Here is a 27,077-nt window from a genome sequence, read left to right on the forward strand (position 1 = left end):
ATGGCCCAGGACCTGTCTATGACTTCTACCATAAATACCCCTGATTGAATTGGGGGGTGGGTGGGGAGGAGGTGCTGCTGAGTGGGGGAGCCCGCAGCACCAGCTGCAGTTCGCAGAAGGGGCGCTTGTGAGAAGTAGGTGCCATACAGTTACACTGTTTAAGTAAACATCTGGCCAAATTATTTACCTTTGAAAAATTGCGGGTTGCACATGCTCAGTAGAGACTTTGTAGATTTTTTGCAGCTAAATTCCCACAAAATTTCATCCATGCTAAGCATGCTCCAGCCTTGGACTGAGCAGGATTTCTCTGCAAGTACAGCCCTGTACTGCTGTGAGCCATGCTCTGTTTGGGCACCTGAACTGAGAGCAGGGAGACTCCTATCATTTTTGCTTTCAAACCACCCACCCACCTGTTGCTGGGCTCAGCACTGATACAGGAGGCAGCTGCCTGATATGAATGCACAGAGGGCAAGAGCTGGGCAGGTAAGGGAAATAGTTTGGGAGAAGAAGCAAGGGTGAGAGAGAGGGACTGGGACTGGAGGCTGATGAGGGAAATTGGGACTTGAAGGGGAGACTAATATTGGCTGCACATGGAGACTGGGAAGGGAAACTGTGGAGCGGACTGGGAGTCAGTAGGTGGAAGCTGGGGAGGGACTTACTGGATGTGAAGCCAGGGAGGGGAAGAGACCAGACCTGAGGACCAGTGGGGTGGTCTGAGGGAGGTAAGGGGAGAAAGATAAGATGAGGAGCTCAGGTGTGGAGGAAGAGCTGGAACAGGCTGGACAAAGAGTCTGTGCAGGAGTCGATAATGACGCTGCACAAGTTAATAGGCGAAGGAACTAGGGGTGCAGGGAGTGTTGCAGCAACCCCAGTTTTTGTGCGGGGTCCCGCCTGCCATGCCGTGCCCAGGGTTCCAGCACTGCTGGCCTAGGGCTCTGCTCCTGGCCCCGCATCTGGGGTCCTGACTCCTGGCTGCAGGACCTGCACCCAGGGCTTTGTTCCTACCCCACACACGGGGTCTCAGCTGCTGCTGGACCCGCATCTGGGGCTCTTTTCCCAGCCCCACACATGGGGTCCCAGCTGTCGCTGGAGCTGCAGTTGGACCCGCGCCCGGGGCTCTGTTCCTGGCCCTGTGCCCAGGGGCTCAGCTCCTGGCTGCTGCTGGTCCCGCACCCAGCACTCTCTTCATGACCCCGGCACCTGGAATCCATACACAGGGTCCTGGTTGCACTGGCCCTGCAGCAGGGGCTTTGCTCTGGCCCCACACACTGGTCCCAGCCTTGGCCTCTGCCCCCGTTCCCCCTCTCTTCCCCCCCCAGCCATGGTCCTGCTCCTGGCCCCAGCTCTGCGGGGTGGGGGGAGCACAGACAGGAGTAAGGGAGGGTGAAAAGGTAAAAAGTTTGGGGTGGGAACTACTGGCTTTCAACACCCCCACTGTAAAAAATGTTCCAGTGCCACGGCACAAGTAGTCTGGGGAGGGAGATTGGGACAAGAAGCCAGTGGGGAACAGGGAGAGAGGATCAAGAGGTGGGCAACTGAAGGCCAGGAATAGCTGGAGAGAGAAATTGTACAGTAACTCCCCACTTAACGTCCTCTCACTTAACAATGTTTCGATCTTAAGTCCCTGCTCAATTTCAGAATGTGCTCCATTTAAAGTTGTGCAATGCTTCGCGATAATGTTGTTTGGCTGCCTGCTTTGCCCACAGCTGGCAGCCCCCCTATCAGCTTCCCTACACCTCCTCCCCAGCGCCTCCCACCCACCAGCAGACCCCAGGGATCAGGGCCTTCTCCCTCCTCCTCCCACCTCCTGCCTGTGGCAGTCAGCTGGCTTGCGGCATTCTGGAGGGATGGGGGAGGAGCAAGGACTCGGCGTGCAGGCTCCCCCTCCCTCCCGAATGCCGCAAACCAGCTGATTACCATTGGCAGGAGGCAGGGGAGGGAGGGGGGAGGCTGTGCGCCGAGTCATCTCTCCTCCAACCTGAACGTCGCAAGCCAACTGATTGCCATGGGCAGGAGGCAGGGGAGGAAGCGGCGGTGCAGAGTAAAGGGAGGGGAAGAAGGGGTGGGTTAACGGTGCAGGCTTGGGGGAAGGGGTGGAGTGGGTGGGCTGAGGGTTGAGCCCCCCGCCTCTGGTGCTTGCAGAGTAGAGGAAGCTGCTGCTGCTGTGCAACATGCTTCTCCTAGCCTACAGCGCCTTCAGCCTCCTTGCCTGCCTCATTGTCTCCAGTGCCAGTGGGCTGTGCCTGTGTGGAGTAAGGCGGGGGCACCTCCCAACTATAGTACTGTACGTACAGTATGTTTGTAAACACACAAGACGTGCACGCTTCTTCCTCCCCCGCACTCCCAGTGATTCACTGTTGCTTTATGGCCCAAAGACCCTGCTCGGGAATAGGGCTCTACACCAAGTGCTTGCAAGGCCACCAGCTGCCTGCAAAGCAGCTGAGGGTGGTGCACAGCAGAGGCCCTGCCTTGCTGTCTTGCTACAATGATGACTGTAGTATTAAGTTGCTTGTTTAAAATGTATATAATGCCTTTTGTCTGGCAAAAAAAAATTTCCCTGGAACCCCTCCTCCCCCCATTTACATTCATTCTTATGGGGAAATTGGATTCGCTTAACATCATTTCACTTAAAGTCTCATTTTTCAGCAACATAACTACAACATTAAGTGAGGAGTTACTGTATTAGGAGCCAGGAGGGGGAAACTGGAAATGGCTGGGCATTGACACTGCTGGGAGAGAGGGTAGACTGAGATTGGTTTAGGGAGTTCAGATGTGAGAATAGGAGTTTTTGGGAAGGGAGACTGTTATCCCATATTACAAATGTGAAGTTAGAGACAGAGATTAAGGTCAGAAGTAACCACTAATTTTGGGTCCCCAATTTGAGACAGCAAGCACCTTTAACTTTATATAGCGCTGTATATGTTCGTAGCATAGGCTCTATTGTGCTCATCACTTTTGCAAATGAGACCCCAGTGCTTCAAGATGGACATGCAGAAAACAAGGAACACAGTTAATGTCCACCTGTTTGGTTTACATTAATTGCTTTGCATCATATAGTAACTCTGTGGCAGAAACGGTAAAATCCAATTCTCTAGAGCAGCCTTAGTCTGTCTTAACCATGAGACCAATCTGCTACCTCATTCACTACGCACCTTCCAATTTGTGTGACAAATGAAGCAAGAGTCCTACGGATGGTAGTCTTTGTTACACAACCCTGATTCATCCCCAGAGCAGGTCCATTCTGGACATTGGTTGATTCTGATGTCTTATGAAAAAGTTAGTATATGGTCATATAATTAAAGACTCTGTCATCATGCATTTGCCTCCGGGGGCTGAATTAAGGTTGCACAGGCATTTCTGAACTTTTGAGTGCTAGACTTTGAAATCTTACTTAATAATGTTCTTTTAACTTAGTACTGTGAATGAAATTCTAAAATAAGTATAATCAAAAGGGAAAATACCTGAATAAACAGGAATTTTGATCGTAGTTGACATTTTAGCTCCTCTGTACCTGTTGGCTCTAAAACATTGTCAAGTCATCCATTTTGTCAATGATCCAGGCTTCTGCCCTCATCAGTTTTTTCCTGCAGACACATTTTTGTAAAACTACAACACTGTCCTTCAAATATCATAAAACTATCCTGTGCCATGATGTCTAGAAAACATTTGACAAAAACAGGTAGGCAATTATTGTGCTGAGCCTACTGGTCATTATGTTTATCATGATCGCTTCACAGTTACATTGTCTTCCTCCTCTTCCCCTCCCCGCTTCACTATATTTGTTTTTTATCCACCTATTGTGTCTCATCATACATTAAGGTTGGAAGTTCTTTCGGGAAGGAACTCTCTTTATTACTTGTGTGTAAAGTGCCAACCACAATGGGCCGCAGATCCTAGATACAGGTGTTGATATACTTCCACAACATAATAAATGATTAAATAACCCATTGAAACCAAGAAATTAACTTAATTATGTATCTGTATGCCGATAATATCTAAATTAAATGAATCAAATTTGCATATTTACAAGCCATGCAGAAAGACCTCTGCAAAACACACGTATACATCATTCAGAAGAAAACCAATGTACTTGAAATAAATAATGCTCATTCTAAAACACTTCTAATCAGTCCAAAACCTAATTTCAAAATCTGTTTCAGGCTATGAAATTTCACTTCTTTGCCACTTATAACAGTTTTGAGAATTAAAAGGCAAATAGTGATCTACACTAAGACTTTTATTGCTGCAGATACAATGGAAGGAAGACATGCATGAACCCATTTAAGAGAAAAGTTCTTCATGCAGATAAAAGGTTGCTATCTGAGGAATTGCAGAGGGAAGCTGGAAAAGGATTTTACTTCCTCCCTGCAAAGCACTTGATTACTGACCATAACAAATCCTGCTGCCTTTTACAGGCAGTAGGAATTGTCCAACGGGAATCATCCTTCCAAGTGTCAATGTACATAGACTGAAAGTAAAATTGGATCTTACACTAATATCTTGTGAGACAGCTGAAAGGAGTAATAAGAACTGAAGGGAAGCATGTGGCATTCTGAACAATCTTTAGTTGTGTTGAACTTTGCATAATTCTAACGTTCCAGCAGATGAACATATGTTAATTTCTACTGTATATGTAGTAAATTCAAAAGCTTGTGCATGCATTGAACATATGCATGTACATGCAAATTGAAATTTCTAATAATGTTCCCCTCTTGCTGTACTATAGATTGTATGTGATCAAAATTACGAACCCTTTCTGTCTTCATTTTCAGGGCAGTTAACGATCTAGTTATTTATGTGTTGCTAACAACCAATTGCTTGGGATTTATTTCTTTATTGTACGAGTTTCACACTTACAATCAGAAGTACATCTAATTTTTTGCTTATTAGAATGACACATCAGTAAATATGAACCAGACTGATGGAGAATGTATGTGCCAATGAACAAAAATCCAGTTTAGGTACTCACTTTTAATGAAGAAATGTATTAAATTATTTCCATATGACCCAAAAGTTTGAACTTTTGGTGATTTTAATTTACCTCTAATTATGGTCCCTACACAACACTTAGACAAACCATTGAAAAGAGCACCACACAGTACACAATTTAACAAAAACTCTGCCCAGGTCACTCTTTGAGAAACCCTCAGAGCCATTGAAATATGTATTTAATTTTTAAGATTTCTGCTGCTGTGAAGTCAACACACACCCACAAACATGACTACAGAGCTGTGTTCTAGAATCTGTTTCAAACAAAACAACCTTTCTAGCCCTTAGAGGTGGGGCAAAACCTCCTAAATATGAACTGAATATAAATCACTGCAATACTGTCTTCCTCCACTTTCAGTTGGGCTTGAAATGATACTTTGGAGAAGTATGAACTGTTCCCTTTATCTCATTGAGGGTGTTAGCTCTGAAGCTTAATTGTCATATTTAAATGTCAACCTTGAACGCTTTCATGGCTGATCATTTTAGCAGACACTTGTAGCTACAATATGCCTAGTCACTATCTGAGGGAGTGGGAGCTATTCTGGAAAAGGGTAGTTGGGCGTATCTGTGAATTGACTGTTACTGTTAAAGATTGGTTGATTTTAAATGAAGCTGCCACGAGAGTACAACAGAAACAAGACATCTTGCCAGGCAATTTAGGTCCTGCTTGACACAGAAGGTTTGTCTATACTACTCTACAGTGTGGGCTATGGGGGTGTGAATTTTAGAATACCTCGAAGTGTTTACACTCTTAACTGCCATGTGTGGATGCTCCTGGATCCAACTCAAAGATACCAAGTTCATGTTAACATAGGCTATGTCTACACTTGCCATTTAAAGCACAAAAAGTGCACAAAAATGTGGCTTGTGTGGTGGCGGCACAGCACTCTAAAAAAAACACTTTAACAAGGGGCATAGCTCCCAGCGCTGGGGCACTGTCTACACTGGCGCTTTACAGTGCTGAAACTTGCTGCACTGAGGGGGATGTTTTTTCACTGGCACTTAACGGCGCGGCAACTTTCTCACTCGGGTGTTTTTTCACCCCCCCTGAGCGAGAAAATTGCAGCACCATTAATTGCCTGTGTAGACAAGTCCTGAGTCCTTATGAACTAGGTAACTTTTAGCTGGTGCTAGCAGTGTCCACACAGGGCAGTTAAAGCACAACATTTTGGTGTGCTCTGCAGTTCACGCCCATATAGTCTGCCCTGCCGGAGTATTAGGGGCCTTGACCATATTATAAGTTTTAAGTGGTAGCTTGCAAAGTAGTTTTAACATCTTGAAAGCCAACAAATTCAAATATCTTTTCATTCTATTTATTGAAGTTTCATTCAGTTAAACATTGTGCTTTTATATGACATTAATATAAACCAGGCAGTTACTGTACTCGGGTGTTTTAATTCACTTAAGTAATTGACTTGTGAAGATTAGTGAAAATTGTGGTGATCTTTGTTCAACTTGTATCTGTTAACTTGAAACTAATATTAAAACGCTTAGCCATTTTTAAGATTAAATTTAAGTGAATAGTTTATAAAAATTCCTATGTGGCTTCATACAAGATTATGGATGTTAACTTCAGTGTTCTGGCAGAACTCCCAGGCTGCATTTAGATTGAAGATTTTTGGAAATTCTCACAGCGTTGTTGCCAGTGGTGAGAGAGAACTAGTATAGGCTGGCTGCCAGTATTTTCACCACTGTGCCATGTAACCCTACTTAAATTGAAAAACTGGGCAAGACCGGTCACTTACTCCCGACACTTTTTTTTGTAAAAGTGATGATGCTGAATGTAAACACTCAAGACCACATTTTTCTGTTGGCAGAGACTACCACAACCTTATTCTGTAAAAATGTGTTGAATGGTTTGTTTAAAATGCCAGCGTTCAATCCTATACTACTTTCAGTACTTGCTAATTTTTTGTTCACGTGGTTTATTCCAAACCTTTTGAATTTAATTTAAACTTTTCCATCAGTTTTGTGACTTTATATTGATTGCTACTTGTTAAACCAATAATATAAAAGTAAAACATAGGCTTCACCATTTACCATCTCCTTTACATGTATATGAGTGGTAAGCGTCCTTTTCAGACTGTAATACTTTCTTTAATTCCAGCCATTAGATTAGGATGTGAAAAATATATATTACAGCAAATTTGCCTGCATCTGGCTTGAGATTTTTTCAAAGCATCAAGGATTTCATTTCTCTGTAGTGTACTAGTTGAATGTAATTTCTGTACAATTCAGATAGTTAATATACATGAGCTTTCATTTGTTGATTATCCAATCTTAGACTATAAATATCCCTATGTCTACTGCCATCAAACCCATCAGCATTTGAATGGAGTATCTTAACCAGTGCCAAATACTTCATTCTCTGTGCTTTTCAGACTAAAAGACGCATATTCAAATGCTAGTATTTTTAGCAGAACTGCCGACATAAGATACGGTAGGGCACCCTTAAAGGCTTGTCAGTTTTTAGTGAATTCGTTTTTTGGATTTGTAGTATGCTACGTATGTCAGAATAGGGGTGAAGTTTAGTTGACACTGCAAATAATGATTCAAAATTGTTAATTTTAAACATGACCTCTACAGTTTAAATCTAGGGATGCATGTACAAGTCTGAATAACATATACTAATATTAGTAGCTCTTCAAAATTCTGAAACCCAAATGTTACTGTTCATTCTGACAGATGTCTGTCCACTCCTCTTTCCCTCCAGCAGGTTTGATCAACAATATTAAAGAACTTAATGGTGCCCGAAAATTTTATTAAATCATATATGACGTAGGCTTCCTCTTCAGTCATAATTTTCTGTACCTAAAGAAGAACCAGAATCATGCAAGATTTCAGTGCAATAATCAGGGTCCTGCAGGGAGAGAACCTGCTACTACTTTTAAGGGCCTGTCTTCACCAAATGCGCTGCAGCAGCTGTATGTGTAGACACACTATGCTTACAGGAAAGAGCTCTCTTACTGGCATAATAAAGCTACCTCCACAAGCGGCAGAAGCTCTCCCGCCAACATAGTGCTGTCCACAACGGCACTTATATGTGTGTTACTTACGTTGCTCATGGGGGTAGTTTTTTCAAACACCTGAGTGACACAAATTCTGCTGACCTAAACTGTAGTGTAGCCATAGCCTTAAAATAGAGGGGTCAGAGGGAGAGGAAATGGATTAAAGTTGTGTATTCAGTTGGGATTGTTGATGCTGTACTGAATGCAAAGCCTTTGTCACCATCTCCCAGTTCATGTCACATTTGGAGCATCCTCACTAGAGGCAGTCTAAAGACGGCTATTTGAACTGATGGCATAGTTTTGCTTAGCAGTCTTTTTGTTTAATCTAAAAACAGAGAAACAGCTGCAACTCTGAGCACATAAAAATTGCTTTATCTAAATTAGCATTCTAAGTGATCATTTTTTGTTGAATTCTCATGTTTCAGAAAATGAAATTTCATTATTGGGGTTGGCACAGACAGTGTAAGAGATTAATTCCTTTTCACTGCTGTAGTTCCTTTTCACTTGCTTTGGACCTTCAGGTTGTGTTTTAGTTCTTTGAGACTGCACAAAAATGATCAGCAGAATGGCATACCCCGGAGTTGTGAAACGCTGGTCTGTGGACTGAATCCAGCTCACTTGATGCATTTGTGTGGGGCTCAGGTGGTAAATTCAGGATCTTAAGAAAAATTGTAGCCTTCATGTTTGCAGAGGGGACCTTCGATAAGTAAATGGTGTGTAAACCAATGCCCGTTTGCATAAAGCCTAAAACAGTGACTCGGGTGTGAAATTCTTGGTCTTGGATGTGATGAGAAAACTTTGCTTTGAATTTCACATAGTGTGTTAAATTAGGAACCAGTTGTGTTTTATCTTTATTTTCCTTGTAACCATTTCTGCCTTTTGTGTGTCATTTCTTGTACTCACTAAAAAAATCTCTCTTTGTAGTTAATAAATGTGTTGTATTATTTTATATCTAATCCAGTGTGTTTAAATTGCAGTGTGGGGGAAACTCCATTTGGGGCAACAAGATGTACTCATATTATTTCTGTTGATGAAATGGGGGGCTTTATCTAAACTTGTACTGTCCTGAAGAGGGCTGGGCAGTTCAGGACATACGTTTCTGAGGGAAAACCTAAAACTGGAAAAGAGCCAAGGTGTGGCTGGTAGCAGCACAGACAGACATAGCTGGGAGTGACTTGCATGCTGTACCCATTTTAAAGGGCATCCTAGATTAGAGGGTGGGGTGACAGAGCTACCCATTAGTCTGGATTGTACCCTGGTATGTCACATTGTTTTGCTCATTTTATCGGTAAAAGGGAAAAGTGCTTGAGTGGGAAACTGAAAGTTACTACAGTGTATGCAGGGAAATGCAGAGACAATGAAGAAGTCTCAAAGACCAGGAAGAAGGAGAAAATAGAGAAAGGAGGATGTGGAAGAAAGGGGAACAAAAGGTAGAAGTAATGCTGGCCCTAAGGGCAAGGATTTTTTTTTTTTTTTGCTGAATGATACTGAATTGATTGGTAAGGTGCTGAATAAATCAAAGTTACTTAGTTACTACCCAAGACCGTATGCTACTCATGATCTCTGTGCAAACCATATAGGCATGCATGACTTTGGTTTGTAATTTAGGCCGTCACCTTTGAAAACTTTGCCCAAGGTTTCTTGAAACTTCCAGAATGGAAGACCTTCCCATTATACTGCAGTAGCTAAAAAAGGACTTTATAAATGGATTCACCTCCACATTTTCATTTAACATAGTAAACCAGGGGCAGGCAAACTTTTTGGCCTGAGGGCCGCATCAGGTTTCTGAAATTTTTTATAGAGGGCTGCTTAGGGGAGGCTGTGCCTCCCCAAACAGCCAGGCATGGTCTGGCCCCCACCCTCATCGAACCCCCCGCCTCTCCTTCCTGACTGCCCCCTCCCGCCCCCGGGACCACTGCCCCATCCATCCCCCGTCCCCTGACTGCCCCCCCATCCAACCCCTCCTCTCCTTCCTGACTGCCCCCCTGGGACCTCTGCCCTCATTCAACCCCTGTTCCCCACCCTCAGACTGCCCCGACCCCTATCCACACCCCTGACCGCCCCCCGAACTCCCCTGCCCTCTATCCAACCCCTCCTCCCCCCACTCCCTGCCCCCTTACTGCACTGCCTGGAGCACCGGTGGTTGGCAGCATGGAGCACCGGGTCAGGCCGGGCTCTGCAGCCCTGCTGCCCAGAGCATTGCGCCGTGTGGCGGCGGGGGAAGGGGGACAGCCTCCCAGGCCAGGAGCTCTGGGGCGCGGTAGGACGTTCCCGCTAGCCGGATGTGGCCCACAGACTGTAGTTTGCCCGCCTCTGTAGTAAACAATTCAGACATATTAAATTATAATCTTTTCATTAGCTTTTGTAGTTTGTCTCAGATTCAATCCCCAGATTTATTCCTCCCACACACTAGATAGCTGAAATGTGTATTATTAGGCTAAGTGACATACAAGCCATTGTATTTTCTTTCTAGTTTTTTCAGTAGTTAATTCATTTTAGAGCTATTTTTTATTCTGGTCCTATCATCATGAATTTTATGAGATTCTTTTTTATTTTTAATTTGCTACCTAGTGTTACAGCAGTTCCCAGTAGCAGTAATATAAATCTCTGTTCCCATTATGAAATTATATTTTGAGTAGTGTATAACATGACTAATTTAATCTGCATCAAGCTGAAACTTTTTTAAGAAAATCTTTGATTTTATATTAGAAAAAACTAATTCACCACATATTTCCACTCACTACAAGCATTTAGAAAATATTACGGAACAAGACATGCACTCTAAATTACAAATATTAGAGGAAAATAATACAAACTAACATGGGAGTAAACTGATGTTCAAACCCAATCAAATGCAAAATAATCTTATAAAACAAAAAGAAAAGGAGTACTTGTGGCACCTTAGAGACTAACCAATTTATTTGAGCATAAGTTTTCGTGAGCTACAGCTCACTTCATCGGATGCATCCCCAAACAGCCAGGCATGGTCTGGCCCCCACCTCTCCTTCCTGACTGCCCCCTCCCGCCCCCGGGACCACTGCCCCATCCATCCCCCATCCCCTGACTGCCCCCCCATCCAACCCCTCCTCTCCTTCCTGACTGCCCCCCTGGGACCTCTGCCCCCATTCAACCCCTGTTCCCACCCTCAGACTGCCCCGACCCCTATCCACACCCCTGACCACCCCCCGAACTCCCCTGCCCTCTATCCAACCCCTCCTCCCCCCACTCCCTGGCCCCTTACTGCACTGCCTGGAGCACCGGTGGCTGGCAGCATGGAGCACCGGGTCAGGCCGGGCTCTGCAGCCCTGCAGAAAATATAGGAATGTGGGGGAAGAGTGTTTTTGTTGATCAAAAAATTATTTCCAAATGGGGTGATTTGAGCTGTGTGGAGGGTAGTCCAATGTTTAACCCCCATTCGTGGGAGTTAACGAAGAATAGACTGTCTTATGGACTGTTTTTTAAAATAGCTGTCATCGGGATTGCAACTGTTATTAATTCATAACTTGCAAATATGTCCTATTTGTGAACTCATAACTGCATATAGTGGAATGGTTTGCTTGGAAAAAGGACTCTTATTAAAAAATGGCATACACAGATACTTACTCAGAAAGCTTCAAAGAGTGGAGATTAAATTAACTATTTACTGTATACATTAATTCTCAGTAGTGTTAATTTAATTTCTTGGAATTTTGGTAAACACACTCCATCCATATTATCTTAGTCTACTTTAGAGAGAAAGAGAGAAACTATTTGGCTATGCCTCTCTACAGTACCATATTGTCATATGGGGAGAATCCCGAGAACTTAAATCATGAGATTACCAAAGGCACCTGATTATGATTTGTGCTTAAAAATGGCAAAACTATTTCATTGTCTATGTAAAGGAGCTCTATAACTATGTTAAAATTTTGTCAGTCTATGCTAATTTTTACAAATAAAAAAAATTAGGATAAAAACAACCTTAAACCAAGAACTTCCAGAACTAAGAACTTCATAACAGCTTCAGAATAATTCACTTTGCGTAGCCCATGAATCTGGCTTTTCTACACTAAAAACACAACAGTGTTTTGTAAATAGATTGACACAATCAACTGACCCATTTACAACAAAATGAAAGTTCAGCCTCACAACAGCCCGTGAGCCATGTGTGTGCATTGGCAGCCATCCCATTTTGGCTAAGTAGGGCACAGTTCATGGAAAACAGGCACATGCAATGCATCACCAGCAATAATGGGATAATGTTGTCAAAGATGCCCTGCTGCACTGAGAGCTGGTGCGAAGGAGGACTGGTTCATAGAATATCAGGGTTGGAAGGGACCTCAGGAGGTCATCTAATCCAACCCCCTGCTTAAAGCAGGACCAATCCCCAATTAAATCATCCCAGCCAGGGCTTTGTCAAGCCTGACCTTAAAAACTTCTAAGGAAGGAGATTCTACCACCTCCCTAGGTAACGCATTCCAGTGTTTCACCACCCTCCTAGTGAAAAAGTTTTTCCTAATATCCAACCTAAACCTCCCCCACTGCAACTTGAGACCATTACTCCTTGTCCTGTCCTCTTCTACCACTGAGAATAGTCTAGAACCATCCTCTCTGGAACCACCTCTCAGGTAGTTGAAAGAGCTATCAAATCCCCCCTCATTCTTCTCTTCTGCAGACTAAACAATCCCAGTTCCCTCAGCCTCTCCTCATAAGTCATGTGTTCCAGACCCCTAATCATTTTTGTTGCCCTTTGCAGGACTCTCTCCAATTTATCCACATCCTTCTTGTAGTGTGGGGCCCAAAACTGGACACAGTACTCTAGATGAGGCCTCACCAATGTCGAATAGAGGGGGACGATCACGTCCCTCGATCTGCTCGCTATGCCCCTACTTATACATCCCAAAATGCCATTGGCCTTCTTGGCAACAAGGGCACACTGCTGACTCATATCCAGCTTCTCGTCCACTGTCACCCCTAGGTCCTTTTCCGCAGAACTGCTGCCTAGCCATTCGGTCCCTAGTCTGTAGCTGTGCCTTGGGTTCTTCCGTCCTAAGTGCAGGACCCTGCACTTATCCTTATTGAACCTCATCAGATTTCTTTTGGCCCAATCCTCCAATTTGTCTAGGTCCTTCTGTATCCTATCCCTGCCCTCCAGCGTATCTACCACTCCTCCCAGTTTAGTATCATCCTCAAATTTGCTGAGAGTGCAATCCACACCATCCTCCAGATCATTTATGAAGATATGAAACAAAACCGGCCCCAGGACCGACCCCTGGGGCACTCCACTTGACACCAGCCGCCAACGAGACATGGAGCCATTGATCACTACCCGTTGAGCCCGACAATCTAGCCAACTTTCTACCCACCTTATAGTGCATTCATCCAGCCCATACTTCTTTAACTTGCTGACAAGAATACTGTGGGAGACCATGTCAAAAGCTTTGCTAAAGTCAAGAAACAATACATCCACTGCTTTCCCTTCATCCACAGAACCAGTAATCTCATCATAGAAGGCGATTAGATTAGTCAGGCATGACCTTCCCTTGGTGAATCCATGCTGACTGTTCCTGATCACTTTCCTCTCATGTAAGTGCTTCAGGATTGATTCTTTGAGGACCTGCTCCATGATTTTTCCGGGGACTGAGGTGAGGCTGACTGGCCTGTAGTTCCCAGGATCCTCCTCCTTCCCTTTTTTAAAGATTGGCACTACATTCGCCTTTTTCCAGTCATCCGGGACTTCCCCCGTTCGCCACAAGTTTTCAAAGATAATGGCCAATGGCTCTGCAGTCACAGCTGCCAGTTCCTTTAGCACTCTCGGATGCAACTCGTCCGGCCCCATGGATTTGTGCACGTCCAGCTTTTCTAAATAGTCCCTAACCACCTCTTTCTCCACAGAGGGCTGGCCATCTATTCCCCATGTTGTGATGCCCAGTGCAGCAGTCTGGGAGCTGACCTTGTTCGTGAAGACAGAGGCAAAAAAAGCATTGAGTACATTAGCTTTTTCCATATCCTCTGTCACTAGGTTGCCTCCCTCATTCATTAAGGGGCCCACACTTTCCTTGGCTTTCTTCTTGTTGCCAACATACCTGAAGAAACCCTTTTTGTTACTCTTGACATCTCTTGCTAGCTGCAGCTCCAGGTGCGATTTGGCCCTCCTGATTTCATTCCTACATGCCCGAGCAATATTTTTATACTCTTCCCTGGACATATGTCCAACCTTCCACTTCTTGTAAGCTTTTTTTTTATGTTTAAGAGCTGCTAGGATTTCACCGTTAAGCCAAGCTGGTCGCCTGCCATATTTACTATTCTTTCGACACATCGGGATGGTTTGTCCCTGTAACCTCAACAGGGATTCCTTGAAATACAGCCAGCTCTCCTGGACTCCTTTCCCCTTCGTGTTAGTCCCCCAGGGGATCCTGGCCATCCGTTCCCTGAGGGAGTCGAAGTCTGCTTTTCTGAAGTCCAGGGTCCGTATCCTGCTGCTTACCTTTCTTCCCTGTGTCAGGATCCTGAACTCAACCAACTCATGGTCACTGCCTCCCAGATTCCCATCCACTTTTGCTTCCCCTACTAATTCTTCCCGGTTTGTGAGCAGCAGGTCAAGAAAAGCTCCCCCCCAGTTGGCTTCTCTAGCACTTGCACCAGGATGTAAATGTTAATCAGTTACACTTAGGAGGTCTTATATGCACTATGCAAAAGTGTACCAAACAGGTTATGTGAAGACTGATATATTGCCAGTGTGACTGGGAGCCAGTTATGGTCACTCAATTAGGGTGAACTGCAAGAATGGGGCAGCCAAACCCCAAAAAGATGGCAGATATTACAATACTTAAATTTGCCAAGCCAGCGTAAAACAGCTTCTTTATTACTTTACTAGTTACTCAGAGGTCCAAACAACACAGTTCCCTTAAAGTGATCCAGCCACAGGCCTCCATCCAGGTACCCACGTCAAATATGATGAAAATTTCTGTAAATCTTGTTTCATCATATAAAAGAAAAGATTCTACCAATCCCAAAGGATCAGACACATTACCTCCCACGTTACTGGATATTTCAGATCTTATGCTACAGCCAATTCTTATTAACTAAATGAAAATTTATTAAAAAAACAAGAGAGAGAGAGTATGGTTAAAAGATCAATATGCATACAGACATCAGTTCAGTCCATTAAGGTTCAGATTCATAGCAGAGATGGTGAGCTTTGTAGTTGCAAAGAGTTCCTTTAGAATTGAGTTCATAGGTCATAGTCCAATGTCAAAATATCATATTCAGGGCATACCAGCATAACTGGGACCTCAGTCTTGCAACTCAAACTTCCTGCAATGAAGCCTAAGTAGATCTGAGATGACAGAATCAGGACCCAAGGGTCTTTGTATACAGTGTCCTAGCATCCACTTGACCACACAGTCCTGGTTAAACAATAGGCTTTTGATGTAATCATTTGCTTTCTAAACAGCTTAATTGATCACTCTCATTATAGTGTGTATGGCAACACCCATTTTTTCGTGGGGGGTGTGTGTGTATTTCCTACTGTATTTTCCACTGCATGCATCCGATGAAGTGGGTTTTAGCCCACGAAAGCTTATGCTCAAATAAATTTGTTAGTCTCTAAGGTGCCACAAGTACTCCTCATTCTTTTTGCTGATACAGATACCACTCTCAAACCCATCAGTAATTAGTTACACAAATTAACATAGGGCAATTTATCCATTAGGCAGTCTTTTACAAACTTCAAAGAGACATATAGACAATGACATTATTCTACCCAAGATTCATCCAAATGTTAATATTCCCTTTTGATCTCTGAATCAGTACTTGTAGTGAGGGACAGGAACTGTCTGTTTAGGAATAGCATCTAAGATGCACACAATTAGTATTACTTCAAACAATATACGTTTGCATTTCAAAGGTCGAGCCTATTTAGCATGAATGGCCCTAATTATCATTCGTATACCTTTCTAACATGACTTTAAAGGTGAGCTTTGGGTCATTCAGCCTGCAAGCTGTGTAACCCTTTCTAGCCATGTGTCACAGCCAGCCAAGGTCTCTGCTAAAGAAGAAACTCTGTTAGCTGCCATTGTTACTCACCAGGTATTCTACATGTGGTATGGAGACACACAAAATGTTTAGAGCCAACCATGACAATTACTGTTTGCAAATGTGCTTAAACGTTGTAGTGTGGAGAGGATATTAATGTTTTGAATGTTAAAATTGCTCTTACTTTTAAGAATCCCTAAGTCTTTCATTGACTTCTCAGTGAGAGTTTGACTGGGCCACATATGTATGGCCCTATCAAATTCGTGGTCCATTTTGGTCAATTTCATGGTCACAGAATTTTTTTAAAATTGTACATTTCATTATTTCAGATCTTTAGATCTGAAATTTCACAGTATTGTAATTGTAGGGGTCCTGGCCCAAAAAGGAGTTGAGAGATTGCTAGGTTATTGTAGGGGGGGTTGCAATACGGCTATCCTTAATTTCTGCACTGTTGCTGCTGGCAACACTGCTGCCAGCAGAGCTGGGTGTCCAGAGAACGGCGGCTGCTGGCCAAGAGCCCAGCTCTGAAGGCAGAGCCGCTGCCAGCAGCAGCGCAGAAGTAAGGATGGCAATACCATACCATGCCACCCTTACTTCTGTGCTGCTGCTGGTGAGCACTAGCCTTCAGAGCTGGGTGCCTGGCCAACAGCTGCTGCCCTCCGGCTGCCCAACAATGAAGGTAGCAGCACAGAAGTAAGGGTTGCAATACCATGACCACCCTAAAATAACCTTGCACCCCCCACCCTGTTTTGGGTTCAGACCCCCAGTTTGTGAAATGCTGGTCTCCCCTGTGAAATCTGTTTAGTGTAGGGTGAAAGCACACAAATAACCAGATTCCATGAGGGAAAACCAGATTTCACAGTCTGTGACTCGTTTTTCATGGCCACAAATTTGGTAGCGCCTTACCCAGGTACAGCAGAAGTGAAGAAAAAATATCTTTTTTTTTTTTTTTAAACTAATCACTGGATTATTCCCATGGCTCTAATAAGTGATTATCCTTGCTTTTGTGGCTAGGTTCTTAATATTTTAATGTATATATCAGCATCATGTTCAGTGACTCTATATATAAACCATGATTTTCCATAGACAAAAGGTTAAACATTGCCAAGTTCAAATTCTGTTTTCAAAGCTACAATAAGTAAATTTTAAAAAAGGGGGAAAAAAGTCTCTGACATATCACATTTTTATGCATTAGTCCTGATTATTTCAATTTAAAATTCATAAGGATTAATACAGCTTTAAAATTCAAATAAAGCAAATTATCATTTTAAGGTCTTCCATTTATATGCACTGAGTAAAATGGTCATTATGTTATCATTATACTAACATAATAAATTAAGCTACTAGAATGATTTAGGAGCTAGACTGCATCTTAGTTTAACTGGGATGTTTAGTTTGTCATCTTTGCTGGTATTTTTAAATAAATATTTTTAAAAGCTCTAATTGTAAAGAACAATTGGTTATTAAAAGTTAACTATTGGGTATCGTTTTGTGAGTCACATTTTCAGACGGTCATCCATTCATAAGTCTTAAATGCTTGATAGACATTTTTAAGGGTCTAGAAAGATAGAGTAAATGTTGTAGCTTTCAGGGTTTTTTTTTTTTAAAAAAGGTTTCTTTAATCGAACAGGACATTTATCCTTAATGTGGCTTTTAAATTTTCGTATAACACATTCTGTCTGCTTCTTCAGGATGATATCAGGGAAAAGCATGAATGTAACAGAAACTCTTTGAGGGTTCTTACTGTATACAAAGGAACAACTGTATCATAGCCTGAATAGTGACAACACTTGAGCGCAGTCATGGAGCTCTGTTACCTAAGTAGTGAAATAGTTTTGCCATTTTAAATTTAAAATAGTAAATGAAAGAAGGAAAAAATAACAAAATGGGCCATCAGATTGCTGAAAGGTGATTGTGTTTAAAACGTTTTAATACATATAGTACTTGGTTGTCGTCATTCTTTCCAAAATCCTTTCCCCACTTCCCTTCTCCCTTCCCTCCTCCCGTTTTCCCTCTTTGGAAATCTTCCCAAAATACCTCCAATCAAAAGTATAGATTCTTCTGTAAGCAGTAATGTTCTGATGAAAAAATGTCTCTTTTTTTGGGGGTGGGGTGGGGTGGCTAATCAGTGTAGAGCTAATTTCGATGCCAGAGAAGCTAGAAAAACATTATGATGTTTAGCAAATGATAAAGATTCTGTGTGATGTTTTCTTCAGTTTTGAGAATTGTTTACCTCTCTTCCCTAACGAGGAATTTCATAACTCTTCACTTGTACACGTGGTTTTCTAGCACTTACTTCTGTGTGTACATCTTTTTATGTTTTTGTTTAGGTATGTGTATACATGCACAGGCATTAGTGTACCAAAAGTGTGTATTTTCAAACAGTTGTAGTTGTACAAGTAGAGGCTTAGGGCTGAAAACAAGCTCTTTTTTTACAATGTTTTGATCTGTTTGTTTATGCATTCGAAAACCACTGGACTACTAAGTAAACTAATTTACATATATATAGGATTAAAAGTACATGTATAATTAAATATTAAATCTTGTAATTGTATTACATTTGTTGTTTCAGATTTGTTCCTTACAACATTATCAAATTCCCAACAAATTCAGTTTGAAACATGGGTAAATAAGGTAAGGAATAAAATAAAGCAAACATCTTATGCTAAAACATAGCTTTAAGAAATATAAAACAAAGAGGTCACCTGATACTGATTTCAAGAATAAACAGAGCTGACATTAAGAGATGGTAGCTGCACTGTTGCATTCAAACTGCTGAATATTGCTGGAGGAAATGATTCACTCAGCATCAGTTCCTCTGCAGGATTTTAGCATGACTGCCAATTAAACCAATCAGTCTACCCTAATGCACATGTTAACAGGACTCCTATGGTGGTGTCAGCTGTTGTAAGAGGTTACTGTCATTTAATTTGTCAGCATGATGGTTTATGAAGAAAAAGCTTTTCTAAGGAGTAATTTTTCCTTGTTGCCTCCAGGCATGGATATTTTTAGTTTGATTTAAATGTGGCTAAAAAGATTTCAAGGCATGAATAAAAGACTTTTGTGAGTCAGATATTTAGATGACACATAGAACATGTCTCTAATTATAGATCGGAAACTCCCAAGTAGCTATCACAGCACAACTCAGAGTAAAAAGGAAAAACAAACAAAAGGCATTAATCTTTTTCAGCAGGAAGTCCATTTCTTGACTATCTGCTTTCAAGATGTCTCTATTAAAAGCCGTGATTCAATCCAGATTGGCTTGTAACAATTAATTAAAAAAACCATTAGGTAGTATGAGATAAAAATGAAAGGTTTGAATAGGCAGTCTTTAAGTAAAATATAATTTGATAATGTCATTATCCATTACTTTGTGCACAAAATGGCATGGAGATCTTGTGGAAATACTGTGCAATTCAGGCAGTATTGCTGAGCCTGGAGGGAGTGGAACATGGAGAAAAATTCAATTGGGAATCAGTCTGGTAAAGATAGGCACTTCTAGAATGATGTGAAAACATCTAAACATAGAAATAATGAGGAGGTGTGGGGGTTTTGAGTGGGGACAGAGGGGTTGAGGAGATAATGATGCTGTAGTACAGCTATGAGCCATGAAGGTGTCCTAAGTTGTTTTGGTAGCTTTAAATTTTATGCCTTTTATTCATGTTTAAATAATAAAATAGCTGCAACACACAGTGCCCTCCAGCCATGACTCAGGCCTTGACCCTGCAACCGAGACTTGGACTAGTGCCACCATAGACCCCTTATGACAGGAAGGCCCCTTGTACAGAGTACTCTCAGGGTATGTCTACACTACAGAATAAGGTCGAATTTATAGAAGTTGGTTTTTTAGAAATCGGTTTTATATATTCGAGTGTGTGTGTCCCCACAGAAAATGCTCTAAGTGCATTAAGTGCATTAACTCGGCGGAGTGCTTCCACAGTACCGAGGCTAGAGTCGACTTACGGAGCGTTGCACTGTGGATAGCTATCCCACAGTTCCCGCAGTCTCCGCTGCCCATTGGAATTCTGGGTTGAGATCCCAATGCCTGATGGGGCTAAAACATTGTCGCAGGTGGTTCTGGGTACATATCGTCAGGCCCCCGTTCCCTCCCTCCCTCCGTGAAAGCAAGGGCAGACAATCGTTTCGCGCCTTTTTTCCTGAGTTACCTGTGCAGACGCCATACCACGGCAAGCATGGAGCCCGCTCAGGTAACCGTCACCGTATGTCTCCTGGGTGCTGGCAGACGCGGTACTGCATTGCTACACAGTAGCAGCAACCCCTTGCCTTGTGGCAGCAGAGGGTACAGTACGACTGGTAGCCGTCATCGTCAGGTCCGAGGTGCTCCTGGCCACATCGGCCACGAGCGCCTGGGCAGACATGGGTGCAGGGACTAAATTTGGAGTGACTTGACCAGGTCATTCTCTTGAGTCCTGCAGTCAGTCCTATTGAACCATCTTATGGTGAGCAGGCAGGCGATACGGATTGCTAGCAGTCCTTTGCACCATCTTCTGCCGAGCAGCCATGAGATGTGGATGGCATGCACTCCTTCTGCACCGTCTGCTGCCAGCCAAAGATGTAAAAGATAGATGGAGTGGATCAAAACAAGAAATAGACCAGATTTGTTTTGTACTCATTTGTCTCCTCCCCCGTCTAGCGGACTCATTCCTCTAGGTCACACTGCAGTCACTCACAGGGAAGGTGCAGCGAGGTAAATCTAGCCATGTATCAATCAGAGGCCAGACTATTCCAATAAGAACGAAAACTTAGGTGCACCATTTCTTATTGGAACCCTCTGTGAAGTCCTGCCTGAAATACTCCTTGATATAAAGCCAACCCCTTTGTTGATTTTAGCTCCCTGAAGCCAATCCTGTAAGCCATGTCGTCAGTCACCCCTCCCTCCGTCAGAGCAACGGCAGACAATCGTTCCGCGCCTTTTTTCTGTGCGGACACCATACCAAGGCAAGCATGGAGGTCGCTCAGCTCACTTTGGCAATTAGGAGCACATTAAACACCACACGCATTATCCAGCAGTATATGCAGCACCAGAACCTGGCAAAGCAATACCGGGCGAGGAGGCAACGTCAGCGTGGTCACGTGAGTGATCAGGACAAGAACACAGATTTCTCTGAAAGCATGGGCCCTGCCAATGCATGCATCATGGTGCTAATGGGGCAGGTTCATGCTGTGGAACGCCGATTCTGGGCTCGGGAAACAAGCACAGACTGGTGGGACCGCATAGTGTTGCAGGTCTGGGACGATTCCCAGTGGCTGTGAAACTTTTGCATGCGTAAGGGCACTTTCATGGAACTTTGTGACTTGCTTTCCCCTGCCCTGAAGCGCATGAGTACCAAGATGAGAGCAGCCCTCACAGTTGAGAAGCGAGCAGCGATAGCCCTGTGGAAGCTTGCAACGCCAGACAGCTACCGGTCAGCTGGGAATCAATTTGGAGTGGGCAAATCTACTGTTGGGGCTGCTGTGATGCAAGTAGCCTATGCAATCAAAGATCTGCTGATATCAAGGGTAGTGACCCTGGGAAATGTGCAGGTCATAGTGGATGGCTTGGCTGCAATGGGATTCTCTAACTGTGGTGGGGCCATAGACGGAACCCATATCCCTATCTTGGCACCGGAGCACCAAGCCGGCGAGTACATAAACAGCAAGGGGTACTTTTCAGTAATGCTGCAAGCTCTGGTGGATCACAAGGGACGTTTCACCAACATCAACGTGGGATGGCCGGGAAAGGTACATGACGCTCGCATCTTCAGGAACTCTGGTCTGTTTCAAAAGCTGCAGGAAGGGACTTTATTCCCAGACCAGAAAATAACTGTTGGGGATGTTGAAATGCCTATATGTATCCTTGGGGACCCAGCCTACCCCTTAATGCCATGGCTCATGAAGCCGTACACAGGCAGCCTGGACAGTAGTCAGGAGCTGTTCAACTACAGGCTGAGCAAGTGCAGAATGGTGGTAGAATGTGTATTTGGACGTTTAAAGGCGCGCTGGCGCAGTTTACTGACTCGCTTAGACCTCAGCGAAACCAATATTCCCACTGTTATTACTGCTTGCTGTGTGCTCCACAATATCTGTGAGAGTAAGGGGGAGACGTTTATGGCGGGGTGGGAGGTTGAGGCAAATCACCTGGCTGCTGGTTACGCGCAGCCAGACACCAGGGCGGTTAGAAGAGCACAGGAGGGCGCAGTACGCATCAGAGAAGCTTTGAAAACCAGTTTTATGACTGGCCAGGCTACGGTGTGAAAGTTCTGTTTGTTTCTCCTTGATGAAACCCCCCGCCCCTTGGTTCACTCTACTTCCCTGTAAGCTAACCACCCACCCCTCCTCCCTTCGATCACCGCTTGCAGAGGCAATAAAGTCATTGTTGCTTCACATTCATGCATTCTTTATTCATTCATCACACAAATAGGGGGATGACTACCAAGGTAGCCCAGGAGGGGTAGTGGAGGAGGGAAGGAAAATGCCACACAGCACTTTAAAAGTTTACAACTTTAAAATTTATTGAATGCCAGCCTTCTTTTTTTTGGGCAATCCTCTGTGGCGGAGTGGCGGGTTGGCCAGTGGCCCCCCCACCGCGTTCTTAGGGCGTCTGGGTGTGGAGGCTATGGAACTTGGGGAGGAGGGCAGTTGGTTACGCAGTGGCAGTCTGTGCTCCAGCTGCCTTTGCTGCAGCTCAGCCATACACTGGAGCATACTGGTTTGGTCCTGCAGCAGCCTCAGCATTGAATCCTGCCTCCTCTCATCACGCTGCCGCCACATTTGAGCTTCAGCCCTGTCTTCAGCCCTCCACCTCTCCTCCCGGTCATTTTGTGCTTTCCTGCACTCTGACATTATTTGCCTCCACGCATTCGTCTGTGCTCTGTCAGTGCGGGAGGACAGCATGAGCTCGGAGAACATTTCATCTCGAGTGCGTTTTTTTTTCTTTCTAATCTTCACTAGCCTCTGGGAAGGAGAAGATCCTGTGATCATTGAAACACATGCAGCTGGTGGAGAAAAAAAAGGGACAGCGGTATTTAAAAAGACACATTTTATAAAACAGTGGCTACAGTCTTTCATGATAAACCTTGCTGTTAACATTACATACATAGCACATGTGCTTTCATTACAAGGTCGCATTTTGCCTCTCCCCCCCTCGTGGCCACCCCCTCCACCCTCCCTGTGGCTAACAGCAGGGAACATTTCTGTTTAGCCACAGGCAAACAGCCCAGCAGGAACGGGCTCCTCTGAGTGTCCCCTGAAGAAAAGCACTCTATTTCAACCAGGTGACCATGAATTATATCTCACTCTCCTGAGGATAACACAGAGAGATAAAGAACGGATGTTGTTTGAACGCCAGCAAACATACACTGCCATGCTTTGTTGTACAATGATTCCCGAGTAAGTGTTACTGGCCTGGAGTGGTAAAATGTCCTACCATGAAGGACGCAATAAGGCTGCCCTCCCCAGAAACCTTTTGCAAAGGCTTTGGGAGTACATCCAGGAGAGCCGCGAATGCCAGGGCAAAGTAATCCTTTCACATGCTTGCTTTTAAACCATGTATAGTATTTTAAAAGGTACACTCAGCGGAGGTCCCTTCTCCGCCTGCCGGGTCCAGGAAGCAGCCTTGGGTGGGTTCAGGGGTACTGGCTCCAGGTCCAGGGTGAGAAACAGTTCCTGGCTGTCGGGAAAAGCGGTTTCTCTGCTTGCTTGCTGTGAGCTATCTACAACCTCATCATCATCATCATCATCATCTTCGTCCCCAAAACCTGCTTCTGTGTTGCCTCCATCTCCATTGAAGGAGTCAAACAACACGGCTGGGGTAGTGGTGGCTGAACCCCTAAAATGGCATGCAGCTCATCATAGAAGCAGCATGTTTGGGGCTCTGACCCGGAGCGGTGTCCGCCTCTCTGGTTTTCTGGTAGGCTTGCCTCAGCTCCTTAAGTTTCATGCGGCACTGCTTCGGGTCCCTGTTACGGCCTCTGTCCTTCATGCCCTGGGAGATTTTGACAAAGGTTTTGGCATTTTGAAAACTGCAACAGAGTTCTGATAGCACGGATTCCTCTCCCCAAACAGCGATCAGATCCCGTACCTCCCGTTCGGTCCATGCTGGAGCTCTTTTGCGATTCTGGGACTCCATCATGGTCACCTGTGCTGATGAGCTCTGCATGGTCACCTGCAGCTTGCCACGCTGGCCAAACAGGAAATGAGATTCAAAAGTTCGCGGTTCTTTTCCTGTCTACCTGGCCAGTGCATCTGAGTTGAGAGTGCTGTCCAGAGCGGTCACAATGGAGCACTCTGGGATAGCTCCCGGAGGCCAGTACCGTTGAATTGTGTCCACAGTACCCCAAATTCGAGCTGGCAAGGCCGATTTAAGCGCTAATCCACTTGTGAGGGGTGGAGTAAGGAAATAGATTTTAAGAGCCCTTTAAGTCGAAATAAAGGGCTTCATCGTGTGGACGGGTGCAGGTTTACATCGATTTAACTCTGCTAAATTCAACCTAAAGTCCTAGTATAGACCAAGGCTCAGGGAGCTGTTTTAGCTCCTTTACTCTACCAGAACATCAAAGGGTATTCGTATAAATGAGAATCTAGATTCAGGATTATTATTCAGTTAAGACTAAAATCTTAACTTCCCCTACAGCAACATGTGCTGCAGCCATGCTACCAAATCAAGCAGTGATCACCTTTTATATTGTAAATTAAGGCTGTAATAGAAGTAAGAAATCTATAAAATCTTAAGTACAATATAATATTACTTTGCCTTTTTTATGCATGCCTTGCTTAACATGTGCATTAGCATGGGAGGGGAGATGAATACACTATCACTTAAATGTATTGTGTAGTAAATTTTTAACACAGCTTTGCATCAAAATTATGAGAATAAAGACATGCACCTTCTTCATCTAACCATAATTACCTTTGCTTTGTGTTGAAGAATGGTAAAATGGAGAGACTTGCAATGGTCAATCAAGACTGTATTTTTTAACATTACTTAATGGTACTCATAATTAGTTTTTCCTAAAATACCAATAATATAAAGAACAATATGTGCCCCTTTAAGTCTTTAATGAAAAGTATAAAAGTATGATTTCATGCACTTTGAGTATATTTGAATACAGTTTTTAGTGTAGACTGCATGTGTTCTGTGTACACTGTTTGCCGTTCAGTGAACCCCCTCAAATTTATGCATTCCATTTAGCAACAGCTTTAAGAGGTTTTTTAATTGTGGGGCCACCCTTTTAGGGGAGTACAGACAAACAGTTGGGGACGGGAGTGGTGATATCAGGTGGCTCAGGGCAACCCAGCGGGGCTTGGGAAAGAAATGTCACCTCCACTTCCGACTCACTTTAGCAGACCACTCAACCTGTCTCGGTTAGGGAAGGAGGTGTAATCAAAAATTGTAACTCAAAGCAGGGACTCAGCTCAAAATGTTTGAAATAGGCCACTTGCCCCTCCCCTCCCAAACGTTCCTCCGTGCCCCACAATTTGAAAACCTCTGTACTAAATAAAAAGTGTTGTCTGGCATTACAGGATTTTTCCTCGCATACCCCCAGGGGTATGTGTACCCCAGTTTGAAAACCACTGTGATAAAGTATTGATGCCAGAGCTATATCAAGGATATTGTTCCCACCACCACCACTGCAAATTCCTATCACCATAGTTTCAGGAAAATGTCCTGAAATTAAACAGAGGTTTTGAGACATTTTGGGGAACACCCAGACTGGTAAAGGGTTCTGTCACTGCCTGCCCTATAACTTCAGGGTCCTTGGTGCTGTGCATCTGCGATTTAAATCCCTGACACAGCCAAGTTACTCTTTGCAAGGTGACAACAACCCTTCCAGTCCCAGTCTCCACAAATCAGTCTTCCTGAGTTCTGAAGCTATTCCTCGCTGGTTTGGCAGCCCCCCCGCCCCACCCTCCCAAAGGTGTGAAACCAGTCCCCTGTTATCAGTTTGCTTTGGCACACACATTCCACACAGTTGACACACCAGATCTGCTTGAGATAAAAATGGTGGCATGGTTACTCCTGTTAATTCAAAGTGGGGAAATTCTAGTGATGTCACAATTTTTTCCCATGAACTCTAATACTCCATCGTTGTCTTTTCCTGGGCTGGACAATGGATGGGTGCTTGAAGTTGGTTTCATGTAAACAATTGGCTTGGAAGGTGTCCCTCCCTGATGGATTGCTCCCAGCTATAGAAATCTGACAGACAAGAATAAAAAAATTAAGAAAAATAGAATGATTCATTGCATGTATTAAATTAACTGAACTATTTCAGGAAAGATGGATGAAGTACAATTAATTAAGGCCTTGTCTATGCTGCCACTTTACAGTGCTGAAACTTTCTCGCTCAGGGGTGTGAAAAAACACCCTCCTGAGCAATGCAAGTTTCAGTGCTGTAAAGTGGCAGTGTAGACAGTGCACCCGTTCCCAGCACTGGTAGCTACTCCCCTCGTGGGGTGTGTGTGTGTGTGCTTCTTTTACAGCGCTGGAAGAGCTTTTCCTCTTACCTGAAAACCAGCATACACTGTTGAATGGCTAGTGGAATAAAAAGCATAATGTCTTTTAAATACTACAGTCTTTAGTTAGAATAAAAAACTGCATATCATTAAGATGGTGAGAAATATTCTCAAAAGTGAGAATATTTTACATGTAATTAAAACTCCAGTAAATAAATATTTGTAGTTAAATTATCATATATGTTGATTGGCTTCTGTTCTAGACGTTGGGAAGAATTGGTGGTAATGATTTTTAATTATAAGAAAAAATATAAATTTAAAATACGTTGTCATTAGTGCAGTCCATGCATATGTATGTAAGCATTGCTTTCTAAGCTTTACTTGATAAAATATAACTTTTTGGCATCAAGGTTACTGAAAACCTAGAGTCAATAACTCAAATCTGTGTCTTTGAGTAGAATTATAGTCACCCAGAAACATAAATTTTACTGTTTCAGGAACTAAGTATTTTCTTCCTTTTAATCTGAAATACATTTCTGTCTCTGTCATCAGGGGATCAAAGGTGACATGAGAATTCAGTGTTTGGAAGGCCTTATTATATGTTCTCAGTGC

General features: G+C 43.7%; 1 protein-coding gene across 3 annotated transcripts in view; it reads left to right on the forward strand.

Annotated features, from left to right (window-relative positions):
- ITFG1 (integrin alpha FG-GAP repeat containing 1) overlaps nucleotides 1–27,077 on the forward strand; it is a 219,357-nt gene that overhangs the window by 40,461 nt on the left and 151,819 nt on the right. For 2 of the 3 annotated variants that reach the window (XM_048816944.2, XM_048816941.2), the window contains exon 7: nucleotides 18,586–18,647. The exons of the other annotated variant lie outside the window; for it this stretch is intronic. In XM_048816944.2, the coding sequence (XP_048672901.1) occupies nucleotides 18,586–18,647 (62 nt within the window). The remainder of the gene's footprint in view (nucleotides 1–18,585; nucleotides 18,648–27,077) is intronic. 3 annotated transcript variants of the gene reach the window in all.

Source organism: Caretta caretta, chromosome 12 (assembly GCF_965140235.1).
Source record: "Caretta caretta isolate rCarCar2 chromosome 12, rCarCar1.hap1, whole genome shotgun sequence".
Taxonomy (NCBI): domain Eukaryota; kingdom Metazoa; phylum Chordata; order Testudines; family Cheloniidae; genus Caretta; species Caretta caretta.